The 13888-nt window shown below is 43.1% G+C and overlaps 1 protein-coding gene across 1 annotated transcript in view; it reads left to right on the forward strand.

The window, feature by feature from the left end:
* DNAJC7 (DnaJ heat shock protein family (Hsp40) member C7) overlaps positions 1 to 10340 on the forward strand; it is a 468661-nt gene extending 458321 nt beyond the window's left edge. The window contains exons 13-14 of the mRNA XM_078645431.1: positions 8284 to 8346; positions 9120 to 10340. Of these exons, the coding sequence (XP_078501557.1) occupies positions 8284 to 8346; positions 9120 to 9157 (101 nt within the window). The 3' untranslated portion in view covers positions 9158 to 10340. The remainder of the gene's footprint in view (positions 1 to 8283; positions 8347 to 9119) is intronic.
* Positions 10341 to 13888: the final 3548 nt, after the last annotated feature.

The following is a 13888-nucleotide window of genomic DNA, read 5'->3' on the forward strand; positions in this document are numbered from 1 at the left end:
AGCTATTCCACCAAGACTCCCACCAGCATGGAACCTAAGTATTGTCCTTACCAGGTTAATGGGTCCACCATTTGAACCTTTGTACAAATGTGAGCTGCAATTTCTCACATGGAAAGTTGCTTTCCTTGTAGCCATTACATCACTGAGGAGAGTTGGTGAGCTACAGACATTTTCAATAGAAGAACAATTGTTTAGCTTGCACACTGACAAAGTGCTTCTTTGCACCAACCCAAAATTTCTACCAAAGGTAGTTTCCGCCTTTCATTTAAACCAATCTGTAGAGCTGCCCGTTTTCTTACCGCAACCAGATTTAGTGGCAGAAAGAGTTCTTCACACACTAAACGTTAAAAGAGCATTACTTTACTATATTGAAAAGACATAATCATTTCGCAAAACAAAGCAACTATTTGTTGCTTTTGCACCACCGCATAAAAGCAATGCAATTTCAAAGTCTGGCTTTGCAAGAGGTATTGTAAAATGTATCCAAATTTGTTGTGCTAAAGCAAAAATTATTTTACCGACACCCCCTAGAGCTCATTCCACACGCAAATTGGGAGCTACTATGGCTTTTTTAGGCAACATTCCCAATGGAGATATCTGCAAAGCTGCAAAATGGTCTACTCCAAACACATTTACTAAACACTACTGTATAGATGTGTTAGCCAGACAACAGGCTAGTGTAGGCCAAGCAGTACTCAAAACATTATTTCAGACAACTGCAACAGCTACAGGTTAGCCACCGCTTTGGGAGCAACTGCTGTATAGTCTAAGCACAGCATGTGATCTGCAGCTCACATGCCTCGAACGGAAAATGGAACCAGAAGACATCTGTTCTTGGCATGTAGAGCTGTAGAGTCACATGCGCCCACCCGCCTCCCCGGTTACCTATACCCGTTGCAGTTACAATCTTTTAATTCAATACTTATTACATACATACGCATGGTCATCTCTTTATACACTACTAACTCCATTCTCACCCTATGACGGCAAACAATCTAACAATGGAGTTGATGCCCATGCGCACCATCACCAAAAGGAGGAGTCACCGTCCCGTGAATGGAAAGACTTCTTCCAAGAAAAACAAACTGCAAACATTCCGGACCCAACACAAGATGGCGACCTATGCACAGCATGTGACTCTACAGCTCTTCATGCCAAGAACAGATGTCTATTGGTAAGTAACATTTTCCTATTCAGCAGTTTTAATGAAATGTATTAAAGGGTTATCGCACATGTTCCTGCCCAAACCGCCTGTTATGTCCCAGTGCGACCTTAACATGGTCTTGACCTTCATCATGCATATACCCTTCTAGCATTTGCATAGTTACTCTGCATCTTCTAAATCTGAAAACTGTCTTCCTTTATGAGATGTTAGTTCCGTTGAATGAATGAACTGCAGCAACTTTCAGTTTCAGAGCAACCACCCTACGCTACCTTCTTCCCAGGCAAATTGGTGCAGAGTATTCCAATATCCTTTTTGCCTCCTATAAGTCCAGCAGTCTTTCACTCTACTGTTCTTCTTTGCTTTCCCTTCACCTCTGTGGCGGAGGAGAAACTTCAACAGTTGGACCAAAGAGGGCTTTGAGTTTTTACCTTGATCCTAGGCATATTGAGTGGACAGTTTGGTTTATATGGGGTATCTGCAGCAAAGAAGGTAAAAGCTGTGCAAAAGAGGATCCTGTCAAAGTGGACAGTCCTCTGCATCAGGATCTGCTACGCAGTGGCCAAGAAACAGCTGATGGAAAGTCTGAGAGCCGGTTCGACCAGGGCTGAGGTTGCCACCAGAGCATTCAATGTAAATAGCATGCCTATCATTCATATCTGCCAAGCTGCGACATAGGTTGGTGCCTACATTCACAAAGCACTACTGCTCTAGCAGTCCGGTCTAGCTGGAACGACATTTGCCCTCTCTGTTCTGCCTGTTTGGTTCGTGTCCATTCCACTGACCGTCCTACTTTGGTATTTGTTCTGAGGTGAGTTTTATTTTTTTATTTTTTATTTTATTCAGAGTTTTATATAGCGCGAACAAGATCTTTACAGATATCAGAGCGCTTCACAGAAACAGGGGGTGACGATAGCATGAGGGTGATGCGACATAATATTGGGTGCAATATAAACTTCAGTAACATGATCGGATAGCAGTCATGTTCAAATAGAAAGTCAGTAAACAGTCAGATAAGCGAAAAATAAAAGACGAGACTGAGTCTTACATGCAATTACGATAAAATCAGGAGAACTTATACTATAAGTATCTAAAAGTTGTAGGGGAAGGGGCCTCGATATACAATAGGCTAACATGAATAGTCTAATAATAGATATTTAGTGAGTAGCATAGAAGGATCGAATGACCATCAAGTAATTGTGGCATACAAGGGGAATAAACAGATCTAGGTCATGCAAAATATGACATTATTTGACATTAGACAATCATGAAACCAGTAATACCCAAGCGGCACGAAAGTCAATGAGGAACAGACATTAAAGTTCAGGTGAACTTGGCCATGAGGATGGCTTTCACCTCTTTCTTAAAGAAGGCCGTGGAGGAGATAAGCCTGGTTTCGGGAGGGAGTGCGTTCCAGATCCTCGGCGCCATTCCTGAGAAGGAGCGTTTGTATGTTCTTTCCTTCCGGAATCTGCGAGGTTTCAAGAGTAAGTTTTTTGAACTTCTATTGGATCTCGACCCTCCTGATATAGTTAGCTTTTGAGTGAGGTAGTTAGGTGCATTGTGGTGTACAGCCGCGTGTGTCATTACAGCGATTTTCAGATGTATTCTGGCTTCAAAGGGCAGCCATTTCAGAGATTTCAAGTCAGGGGTTATATGAGAGTGTTTTCTTGAGCCCGTGATGAGTCTCGCGGCAGCGTTCAAGGAAGCTCTTAGGGGTGCAGTTGTTGCTAAAGGGAGACCACTGAGGGTCACAATTCCATAGTCAATGCGGGGGATGACTAGGGCTTGAACTGCATTTTGGAAGTCTTTGGCTGGGAGGAAGGGTTTCAACTTTCTCAATGTGTTGATTTGGAAATTAGCTCCTTTTGTCGCTCTGCTAATGTGCTGTTGCATGTTGAGCTTTGCGTCCAGTGTGACACCTAAGGATTTCGCGGAGTCCACGATGGTGGGCCGGACATTGAGTGCAGTTAAGTTGTTGAGCCAAAGTTGGATGGTGGTAGATTTCGCAGGGGGTGCTATCAGAAGGAACTCAGTTTTCAGAGCATTTAGTTTGAGGTGGTTGTCGGCCAACCACGATTGGGTCTTTGTGAGAGTGTAATTCAGGAGTTTGATATCATCCGGGGATTGTACCTTTAGGTAGAGTTGAGTGTCATCGGCATACATATGGAAGTGTACATTGGATGCTTGGAGCAAGGAGGCAAGCGGTTCCATGATGAGGTTGAACAGTGTGGGTGAAAGGGAGGATCCTTGTGGAACGCCTAGGTCGACTGGCACAGGCGAGGATAACACATTGTTAATCTTGAACTTCTGAGTCCGGTTATGTAGGAAGGACGTGAACCATTTGAGAACAGTCCCGGATAAACCCATTCTAGTGTTTAGCAGCTCAAGGAGGTTCTCATGTTTGACCGTATCAAAAGCTGAGGAAAGGTCAAGGAGGATGAGGAGGCATGAATCATTGCGATCGAGGATTTGGTGGGCGTCGTCAATTATGTGAGTCATGGCAGTTTCCGTGCTGTGTTTCGCACGGAAGCCTGATTGGTGGGTGTTGAGGAGATCAAACTTGTCAATGTGTTCGGTTAGTTGAAGCTATACACATTTTTCCAGCAGTTTGGCCAAGGTGGGGATGTTTGTGATGGGACGGTAGTTGTTTAGGTCGGACGGGTCAGCTGTGGGTTTCTTGAGTATGGGCGTGACTTGCCCCACCTTGAGTGAGTCCGGGATGAGACCTTGTTGAAGGGAGCTGTTAATGATTTTAGTCCAGAGTGGGAGGAGCATGGTGGTGAAGTCTTTTACCGCGTTAGCAGGCAGGGGGTCTGTGAGGTGATTAGAAGGTTTCAGGGTACCGAGCAGTTTGAATATTGCATCTTCTGAGTAGATGTCAAAGGAGGCCCACGATGCGTTGTTTTTTGGCTGGGCGTTAGACATTCTGATGTGCACAGGGTGTTGGCTTACATCATTGAGGAGATCATTCCTTATGTTGTCGGTCTTTTGCTTGAAGAAGGTGGAAAAGTCTTCACTGTGTGGGATATCGCTTGTTGGGTTGTTTTGTTGTAAGGGTTGCGGCTTTGTTTGACTTTTGACTAGTTCGAACAATTTTCTTGGTCGGTTTTTCGCTTGGTCAAGCTGGAGGCGAAAGAAGTCAGATTTCGCACGCTTAATTTTCCTAAAATAGGCATTTCTCTTGTTCTTAAGCTTTTTGCGATGAAGTGATGAGGGATCCGATCTCCAAATGCGCTCTGCCGATCGCATAGCTCGCCTGTCTTCGTTGAGTCTCCCGTCATACCAGGGGTTCGAATTCTTGGTGGAGACTCTCTTTAGTTGCAGTGGGGCTGCTTCGTTGATTATAGAGGTCATGGAGTCGAGGTAGAGGTCTGTCAGAGTTTGAACATCAGAGACGCCAGCAGGTGGAAGGAGGAGCCTGTAAGTGTGGGGCGGTAGGGAGTTAGGGTTGAGATTCTTCATGTCCCTTTTCCAGATCTTGCATTTGGTGGGTTGAGCCGGGGAGGGTTTGATTTTTTCATTGATAAAGGTGATGATGTGGTGATCTGACCAGTCACAGGGTTGGATTGACCCCAGTTGGGTAGAGTCCTCTTTGGCGATGATAAGGTCGAGTATCGCACCTTTATCATGTGTTGGGCTGTTGCATATTTGGGTGAGGTCAAGCGCATTAAGGAAAGAGTTAAGACTATTCACCACTGTGTCTTTCTGATCGTTCCAATGGAGATTAAAGTCACCCAGGTAGATTTGAGTGATCTGCCGACCGGCGTTGGAAGTAATCGTGTCCATGAGTTGTTGAGAGAAGATGAGGTTATCCCCCGGCGGGTGATAGATGAGGTGTAGAGCACATACTGGTTTGCCATCACTGGAGATGTCGAGGCAGAAGAGTTCACAGGAGGTGAGGGAGGGGGAGGTGACTTTGGTGACGGATAGATTGCTCCTGAAAATGCATGCTATTCCCCCGCCCGTCTTGCCGGTCCTGTCGAGTCTGATGATGTGGTAATTGGGGGGAACTAGTATATCCATGATGGGTGTGGAGGCTTCAGTTAGCCAGGTTTCCGTCAGTATGGCTAGGTCAAGTTATCTGCGATTAGACATATCCATCAGAAGAAACTTACTGAAGTTTGATAACACTCTTTCTGTTGGATACTCTATTGAACTGTAGATTCCTCATTGCCATCCCACTGCCCCTTTTATTTATTTTTTATTTTATTTATAAAGTTTTATATAGGCGAACAAGATCCCAAAAGTTATCAGGGCGCTTTACAAAAATGATGGAAGGAAGAACATAAGAGCAATGACGACATAGAGTAAAAATACCAAAAAAAAACAATGAATAATCACATAATTACAAGGCAAAGAAGACCGGATGAGTAATACAATAAACAGGTATATAGCAGGCTACGCAGGAAGGCACACTATGCTGTAAGGAAGAACCGCATCAAATGTTTGTACAGTGAATGTAGGGTGGTATTTCAGTTTAGTGGTATTTTTTTAACCGAAAAAATATGTTGAGCACACCGTTAATAGCAATTGTTTTACACTGTGCATCTCAGGATGTGGAAAGGGAAAAGACGAGAAACAGACGTAAGCACTCCGGGTTTACACTTAGGTGCAGCTCCACTCCATCACTTACAGAGTGGTATGAGTCAGTGCTTAGCTGCAGGTCTCCACCTTCTGATAAGTGATGGCATTATTGGAAAAAGTATTCAGATCCAGTCTTGCTCGGGAGGGGGGCATATTCTAAGGTGAGTAATCTGTGGTTAGATAGAATACCCACCAGCGAAAACAGTACCGACGGAGAGTCTGTGAGTTACAAGGCCTAGCCATTGAGGAACCCTTGTCCAGGTTTTCAAAGGTCGGATCGTTCATAGAACAAACCCTAGGTTTTCTCTTTGGTAATTTCCAACTTCCATGTTAATCAAACTATTGACTTGTTCATCTCTGTTCAGTCACCATCTAAAACTGCTCACAAGCCATCACTTTAAACAGGAGGGCACTTCTTTTCAGTCTGTAGAAAGCATGTGTTGCACAACTGCATACTGAAAAGTTTGCTTACCTGTTGCAGCTTTTACTGCTGTAGATTCACATGTGCCCTCCCCAGATGTGAGCTTAGAGTATGTTTGGCATAATACTCCAAGCATTTTAATGGTGCACTACTTCACATACAGTCCTCTTTCTTTATATTTCACATACTTGCTCTCACCCGCATAACTAAAACACAATCTAAGGAGGAGTCTTTGTCCTAATGAAATAAAGGTTTCTGGGAGTGTAGGAAACTGAGTTTTTGTTGCAGTAGTCCTCCCACTTTTTGCTTGGAGTGCACTGGGTCCCTTCTAACCAGGTCCTCAGTGCCAGTGTTCTTTCCTCAAAATAAATTAACTGGTCAATTGATCCCAATTGTCCAGGCCTTTATCACCACTGTAAGTCCCTAGTAAGTGGTACCTAGGGTATAGTTTCTAAAGAGGGTCTGATCCCGAAGAGTTTCAGCTTATATTGTGCCACTCTAAAGGACACAGCACTAAACCCCTGCAGATTGCAAGCTGCGTCACAAGGTGCTCTAAAGTAAAAACCCAACATGGCACACATCCTGTGTGTATTGTCCACTAACACTGCATGAAATGTTTGCAAGTCACCCCTACAGCAGGCCTTACAACCCTAAGGCAGAGAGCATTATATTACCTGTGAGAACGACTGCATAAGCAGATATGCCCCTGTGCTGGCCAGTTCAATTACTGACATTACAAGTGAACACAGAAGCCATCTTAAGGTATGTACTAGGCACTGGTCAAAACGAGTTTCCCAGCTATATAATGGCTTCACTGAAACCTATGATATTTGGTATTGAACACCTCATATTAATAAACCCACACTAATTCCAGTGATGGATTCATTAATACATTCACCCGGAGAGTACCTAAGAGGTACCCCCTATAAACCGACCAACCTCTAGCTTGTTGGCTGATTGGTCCTGTCCAGCCTGCCACCACAAGTGCATTTCCCTGGGGGTGAGATCTCAAGAGATCAGAAACAATGCCTGCCCTGGCAGAAGGTGTTATCACTGCCTTGAAGCAGGATGACTAGTAATGTGCATATAAAGGCTTCAAAGGCCTCAACTGCCTGTGATATGCGCAACCCTGGCTTTCCCCAGACAGTGGAATTGCCACCCACTGCCCACGGCCCGTTTGGCACCAGGACAGGTGGGAAAATTAGCTTGTGAGGTGTCATGTTTACCCTCAGGCTAGTACCACCCTTTAAGTTGGCTTTCAAAAGTGAACACCACAAGGGCATTTTCACCATTTTTTTTGGTGGAGTTAGGTCCTCTGGGTCATGGTTATGCCCACTTCCCACAGGAACTGAGTGTGTCTCACTTACTGACAGCGTGTGCACAATAATGCTTAGCACTACCTTCTGATAGGCCTAATTGCTCACCCACACTACCGCAAAAGATGGCATCTGGGTTATCGTTTATGCCTCTGTCTGCCATCTAGGGTTTGCCTGGCCTCTTTACACAGTGTACCTCATTTTGGTCCACTCTATAAGGAGCCAGCTTCCTACAGCAAGGGATTGAGATACCTATACACCAAAAACGTTACTTTTGTTGAAAAGCAGCTTGAACAAAGTGGAATATGTGAATCATTATTGTTCCTGGTAGGTTTCCTTTTTCTACTACTTTCACTAATTCCTGCAAGCCGCCACTTAAAGGAGAAGGATTCTGATTTACAGTGTGTGCATGTGATCTATTTGTAATGAAAAGCACCTGTAGGATGGCTCAGTGGATTCAGCACCCACCACAGATGTGTGCGCTTAACAGCTCATAGGTTCTGCATTCAACCAGTAATGTACACCAGCTGGAGTGTTTTCACCAATCTAAATAGTCTTATAAAACGATCTCCCACTTCAGGCATCTCTGCCCGATAGTGTAAACTAGTGACTCTGGTCTAAAAACTGATTAATGCAGCCAAAACACGATTCAGACAAAGCAATACCCCTACTTGATTGTAGTTATTGAGGCTGCAGTTAAATAATATCCCTAAATCATATCTTTGGCACAGAGTGCATGTGTACTCTAGGCATAGCTCAAATTCTTTACTAACTAAAGTATTCTCACTTTGTTTTAGATTTTGATGCCAACAATATTTTCAAGGCTTTCTTCGGTGGTCCTGGTGGCTTCAGTTTTGAAGGTAAATTCTATTTTGAATTCATGACTGTTCTAGACAGGGTTTTTAATGTTTGTGTGTATTAAAAATATTGTATTTGTTTGTGGTTTGGCATGTCTTGATGTAAAGGCCTGTTTGATTCATACACCTGTTTGTTGGGAGAATGGTCTTCATTCATATTGCTTCTCACAGGCACCAACTTTATTTAAAATAGTCCATGTAAAATATATGGTCAAAATATCCCATTTCTATTTGAGGGTAGATTATCTCATCATCTGATTAGATCTCTTAAACTTGTGTTTTTTATGATGCAAATATGAAGCCAATTTGTTGCATCATTAGAGATTTAGCCCCTTTTGGTGCACACTGGCTAGTAGTACAAATTGACCTCTTGTCACTTGAAAGTGCCTACATTTTAGTCAAAATTTTCCATTTAACAGTTCTGGGATTTTTAAAGGAGGATTAAGATAAACCCAGAACTGGAAAGTGTGTTTTGGTGACAATGATCCATCTGGTAAACCCACCACTTGACGGCACATTTCCCTAAGTGCCTTTTGCTTTATCCCTGTTGCTCACCTTTCTTGCAGAACGCCCTTACAGCCAAGTAAGGTTCTTTTTGGGAACACAGTGTTGTAGTTGTCCTCTACATGTTCTGTGATCTGAGTCTGTTGAAAATTGCATCCCTGTGTTGGATTGGAAAAGTGAATGAGTTGATTGGTACTGGTCTTATTTTTCTACTGAAGCCGTATGTTTATTGCTAATATTTTGTATTAATTTCTTCCCCTTTTTCTTTTCAGCTTCTGGTCCTGGAAATTTCTTCTTCCAGTTTGGTTAAATGCTGCAAAGCTGCTTTGTTGTTTTAACCTTGGAAATGGACATAAGTTAACAAGAGACTCCTCCTTACATTGTCACCAGGCCTCGTTCTTTAGAGCCGTTTTCATTTTTTCATTTGAATACCTCTGTTTGTGTGCTTGTGTTTGAAGAGAGGGAGCCGGCAATGAAGAACAACAGACTGAGGGGGAACAGAAGGCTATGAAATTTGTTTTATTAACTTTATTAAAAACAAACAAAAAAACAATAAAATACAACGTTTGGAAAGTTTTGGTACCTATACTGGCAGGTATTCTCCTGGAGTAAAGGGTGAATCAAATGTTGCAAAAACAGGCAACCTAATAAGAAACACCCTTTAGTAATGGTTCCTTTTTGGGAGATTGTTGACTATCTCTTCTCCCAAAAGAATGTTACTGTTGCGTTACTTAGCCTAATAGGGAAAACCTTTTGTGACTGTTTTTAAAAGAAAGTCTTTGATCACTTGTGAGCATGCACCTCTTGCTCCCTTAGGACCTCTGCAGTCGCTACCAGCGGATTCAGGGTTGCATGGGGACTAAGAAAAGGCAGGATTTTCATCCACACTGTTGGGCATAAAAGTGGTTATATGAGTATATACCACTTGCTGTTCGTAGATGCACCTCTGGAAGATGGAGAGGGTACGGGGCGGGGCGTTCCCTTTCATTCTTCTTGAACTATAGCATCCTGATGAAGTATTTGCTTTTTTATCTTTAAAAGTAAAAGGAATACTTCTTCACTGTACATTGTTCGTCCTGTGTATATTTCACACCCTTGCTGGATAAGCTGGACACCTACTTTCAGTTATGATATTACTAGCTGTACTTTAGCCTTAACCCACATTGGGCCGTAAGTGAGAGCTAGTGCCTCGCATAGAGGAAAGTGTTGCCTGAATCTTCTTTTTAAGGTTTTATTTTCCAGGCAGAAAGATAATTCTGCCCGTCATTTTGGGGGCACGTCTGTCATCTAGATTGTAGGAACCCAAATGATATTCTTGTGATCACTGATCTACGTTTGTCAATAATGGCCATAATGCGGAATGGCCAATCTAGAAAAAGCTGCTTTATAGGTTTACATACCTTTCCAGCCTGCGCTAATTTTAATGTAAAAAAATAAATAAATTCCATCTCCTCTATTGTTATGGGCATGTTAAATAAAGCTACTGAAACAACCGTTTTGGGTTTATCTAGAATGTGAACTTTGACATGTGTTAGAGTTCTTCACATGCTACTAGAGTACTAAGGAATGAGACTGTTTTGAGCCCAGATGAATGTGGAGGTGGAAACTACTGTCAAAAGTACTGAGTTTGGCACTGCACTGCATACTTCAAATCCCCACTGCAATAACAAGTAAGTGCTTTTCTCCTTGTGTATCAATAGATACTTGAAAGCTGTTTCTGCTGGCATATTTCTACTTCAGACACTACTTAAAATGTTCTGGATTATTTAAATTATTAACTGTATAAACTGGTTTATACAATACACAAGTTTTCCTAACGGCACAGTACCTTTCAAAATATTGGTGAATCTGCTTTATACTGTTCATGAAAGATACGTTGAGAGATTTCTTTACATAGTGACATCAACCTCCAAATGAATATTGTATTGCTGGCAAGTGAGACTAAACCATGTGCTCCTCTTCTGATTATTAGGTGATTAATAATGTCTTATGGATACTTCTCCCCACAGATTCCTCATCCTTAAACATTTCCCAGTCCTCTGGCTGGATTCCACACTTCTATTACCAATTTATTCAGGTGCTCAATTGTAGCATCTATGGGTCTACTTGCTGCGCACCATAATGATGTTTTTTTTCTGCAGTTCATATGTCCCGGCATGAGGAGCCCATCTTGTTATCAGTGTATTTTTAATCTAATCTATATTTTTTTCCAAAATACTGAGAAGCAGATCTCCTAAAATACAGGCACCAAATGTCCTTCACAGATCCTCTCCTCTGGTTCTCTCTACTCCAGGCATATTGAGGCCATGTATGACTTTTACAGGTGGTACTATTTATAGAAGTACTTTACGTCTCATATATATAAAAATATTTATCCTGTATTGAGCTTTCATAGATTCTCATGCCTGAATCATTCCCCGTCGTTGAGATGGGAGTCCCCGGTATATAAAAAAGCAATGCTTAGATACGTACCAAACTGAAAGGAGGCCTTGGCACATTTCGATTTTGCAACCCATAACTCATTATGTAAAAGAGACCAAAATTGTCCCTGAACCAATCAGAACCTCTCACCCTCTAGAACACTCCTGAGAGAACCTTTTGCCCCTCATATTTTCTACCGCCCATTGTGCTAGGGAGTCTCTCTCCTTTGAGCTTTGCTCAAGTTTCTCTTGTTACTTAAGATTTGGAATATTTTCCAGTGAATTTCAACTGCTGATACATTGCTGACTTCTAATTCATTCTTCGGAGAATGTCTGGAAAAGAGAAGAAGGGTTTGTTTAGAGCCTGTTCCACTTGTTCAAAGAAGAGGCTCTACACTGATGACCCTCATTCTGACTGCATCACTGCCTTTACCCGGACCATCAAGCGAAAGACTATAAGGTATGTGTACCTTTTCGAGAAAAACTCTAAGGGGCAGTGAAGGACGCCTTTTAATATGACTTCAAAACCTTAAGGCCAGAAATGAGGTTATCTCCAGTGATGGTGATTAGGCATCCTCTTCGTCATCCAGGAGGTCCCAAAAGAGGAAGAAATCTCCTCATTCTCACACCTCAGAAGAGCATCCTGAGAAGGCCCTTAAAAAGACCGCTCATGGGTCTTCTGGGTGCAGTCCCTCAAAATCTCCTGAACATAGAGAAAAGGAGAGTAAGGAACGTGCTTCAGGGGATAAGACTGTGAAAAAGACTGGTTCAGAGCCATCTAAGTCACCCCGTCAGGTCAAACAGGCCTTCAAAAAAACCTTCCTCAATGCCTCCTGAGGTAAAATCTACAATTTCTACATCGTCGGGATCGTCGACGAAGAATACCTCATCGTCGACGAAGAAGATTGAGGTAAAATTGGTTCCAAATAAGCCTTCACATTCAATAATTGGTGAATCTTCATCGACGATGGCACTGTCGATGACGACTGATAAGACATTATCGACGGTGGTTTCGATGACGATATCCTAATCAACTACGAGAATTTCGACGACTGGATCGTCGACGAGAGAGAAAACACCAGAAAATTAGAGGGTGCAAGGAAAAAGAGAATTACGCCGGAAATTACCTCACCGAGTAAGATTACGCCTCTGGTACCATCACACCTGCTGGAGGAATAGGAATCGGAAGCAGAAGATGAAGGTCCTTCTGGGGATGCGAGTAGCCCTTCACAATTGCATGTGAAATGTCAAGAAGATGCCTTTGAGGAGGAATACAGGGATTATCAATACCCTCCCCAACATCAGCAATATCAGGGTTGCCAGGAAGATATGTTTGGCATGCCGTCTTCCTTACTGATGGACCTACAATTTATGTTGGACGATTATAGAAAGAGGTTTCCACCAACTCCAGAGCCACAGGAGGTACCAGGTCCTGCTCCGCACCCACGCTCCATTCCAGCTACTCCTGTTAGGAATAGGGAGTTACTGCCAGAGCCCTTACTAAGATCTCATCAACCAATGCCTTAACAGGATCCAGTCACCACAAATGATGATCAAGAAGAGGTTGAGATATCTGACCCTAACCAGGAATGGGACGATTACCTTATTCCTTCTTCTCCCTCTCCAGTGCCGATTGACTCACCGCCTGAGGACATTGGCTGACTCACCGCCTGAGGACAATGGCGGATTCCATAATTTGATGGAAAGGGTGGCATAAAGATTTGAACTTCCAATGTCAACTATCCAAATGGAATGTTTCTTATATGATTTCAAGGAGCCGTACCGAAAATCGGTTCGTGTCACCTAGATTGTGAACCACGTTTGGGAAGTAGGCTTAAAAGTCAAGCTGACACCGGCTCCGATCACACCGGTGCTCACCAGACTAGAGAAAAAGTATAAAGCTCCATTGGATGCTCCTGCTTTTTAGTAGGTCATCCCAAACCGGACTCTGTTATATCTCACTCTGCTCAACAGAAGTCAAAACATCTGTCCGCTCAGATTACAACACCTCCTTACAGAGAGGGTAGACGTTTGGATAATACTGGGAAACGATTTTCTTCCATGTCTGCTCTTCTCATTAAAGTAGCGAATGCCCTTGCTATCCTGGGCAGGTATGACACAGATGTGGTTCGACCTAACACCTTACATAGATCTGATTCCTGAGGAGAGTAGACACGAGGTCAAGAAGATCGTTCAGGAAGGAGAAAGGGCTTTGGCTGAATTCATTGATTGTGCGATGGATATCGCGAATATAGCTTATAGATCTCTATGAGGGGTGGCAGTGCTGCGCTGTCAAGGATGGCTGAGAGCAACGGCTTTTAGGCCGGAAGTTCAGAATCAAATCTTGGATCTTCCCTTCGATGGAGAAACTTTGTTTGGAAAACATGTGGATGATGCGTTGCAAAGCATCAAGAAGGATACAGATACCGCAAAGGCAGTGGGCATTCTGCAATACCGGAAGGTGCCCTTTCGAGGAGCTAGGAGTAGAGGACAGACCACAAATAGAGGTGGTTACCAACAAAGCAGATACCCCTCCTACTCGACATCCTCACAGCCGTACCGGCAGCAGTACGGGCAAAGACAAACTGGGAGCTATACAAAATCTGCTCCTAGAGGAAGAG

Source organism: Lissotriton helveticus, chromosome 5_1 (genome assembly GCF_964261635.1).
Source record: "Lissotriton helveticus chromosome 5_1, aLisHel1.1, whole genome shotgun sequence".
Classification (NCBI taxonomy): domain Eukaryota; kingdom Metazoa; phylum Chordata; class Amphibia; order Caudata; family Salamandridae; genus Lissotriton; species Lissotriton helveticus.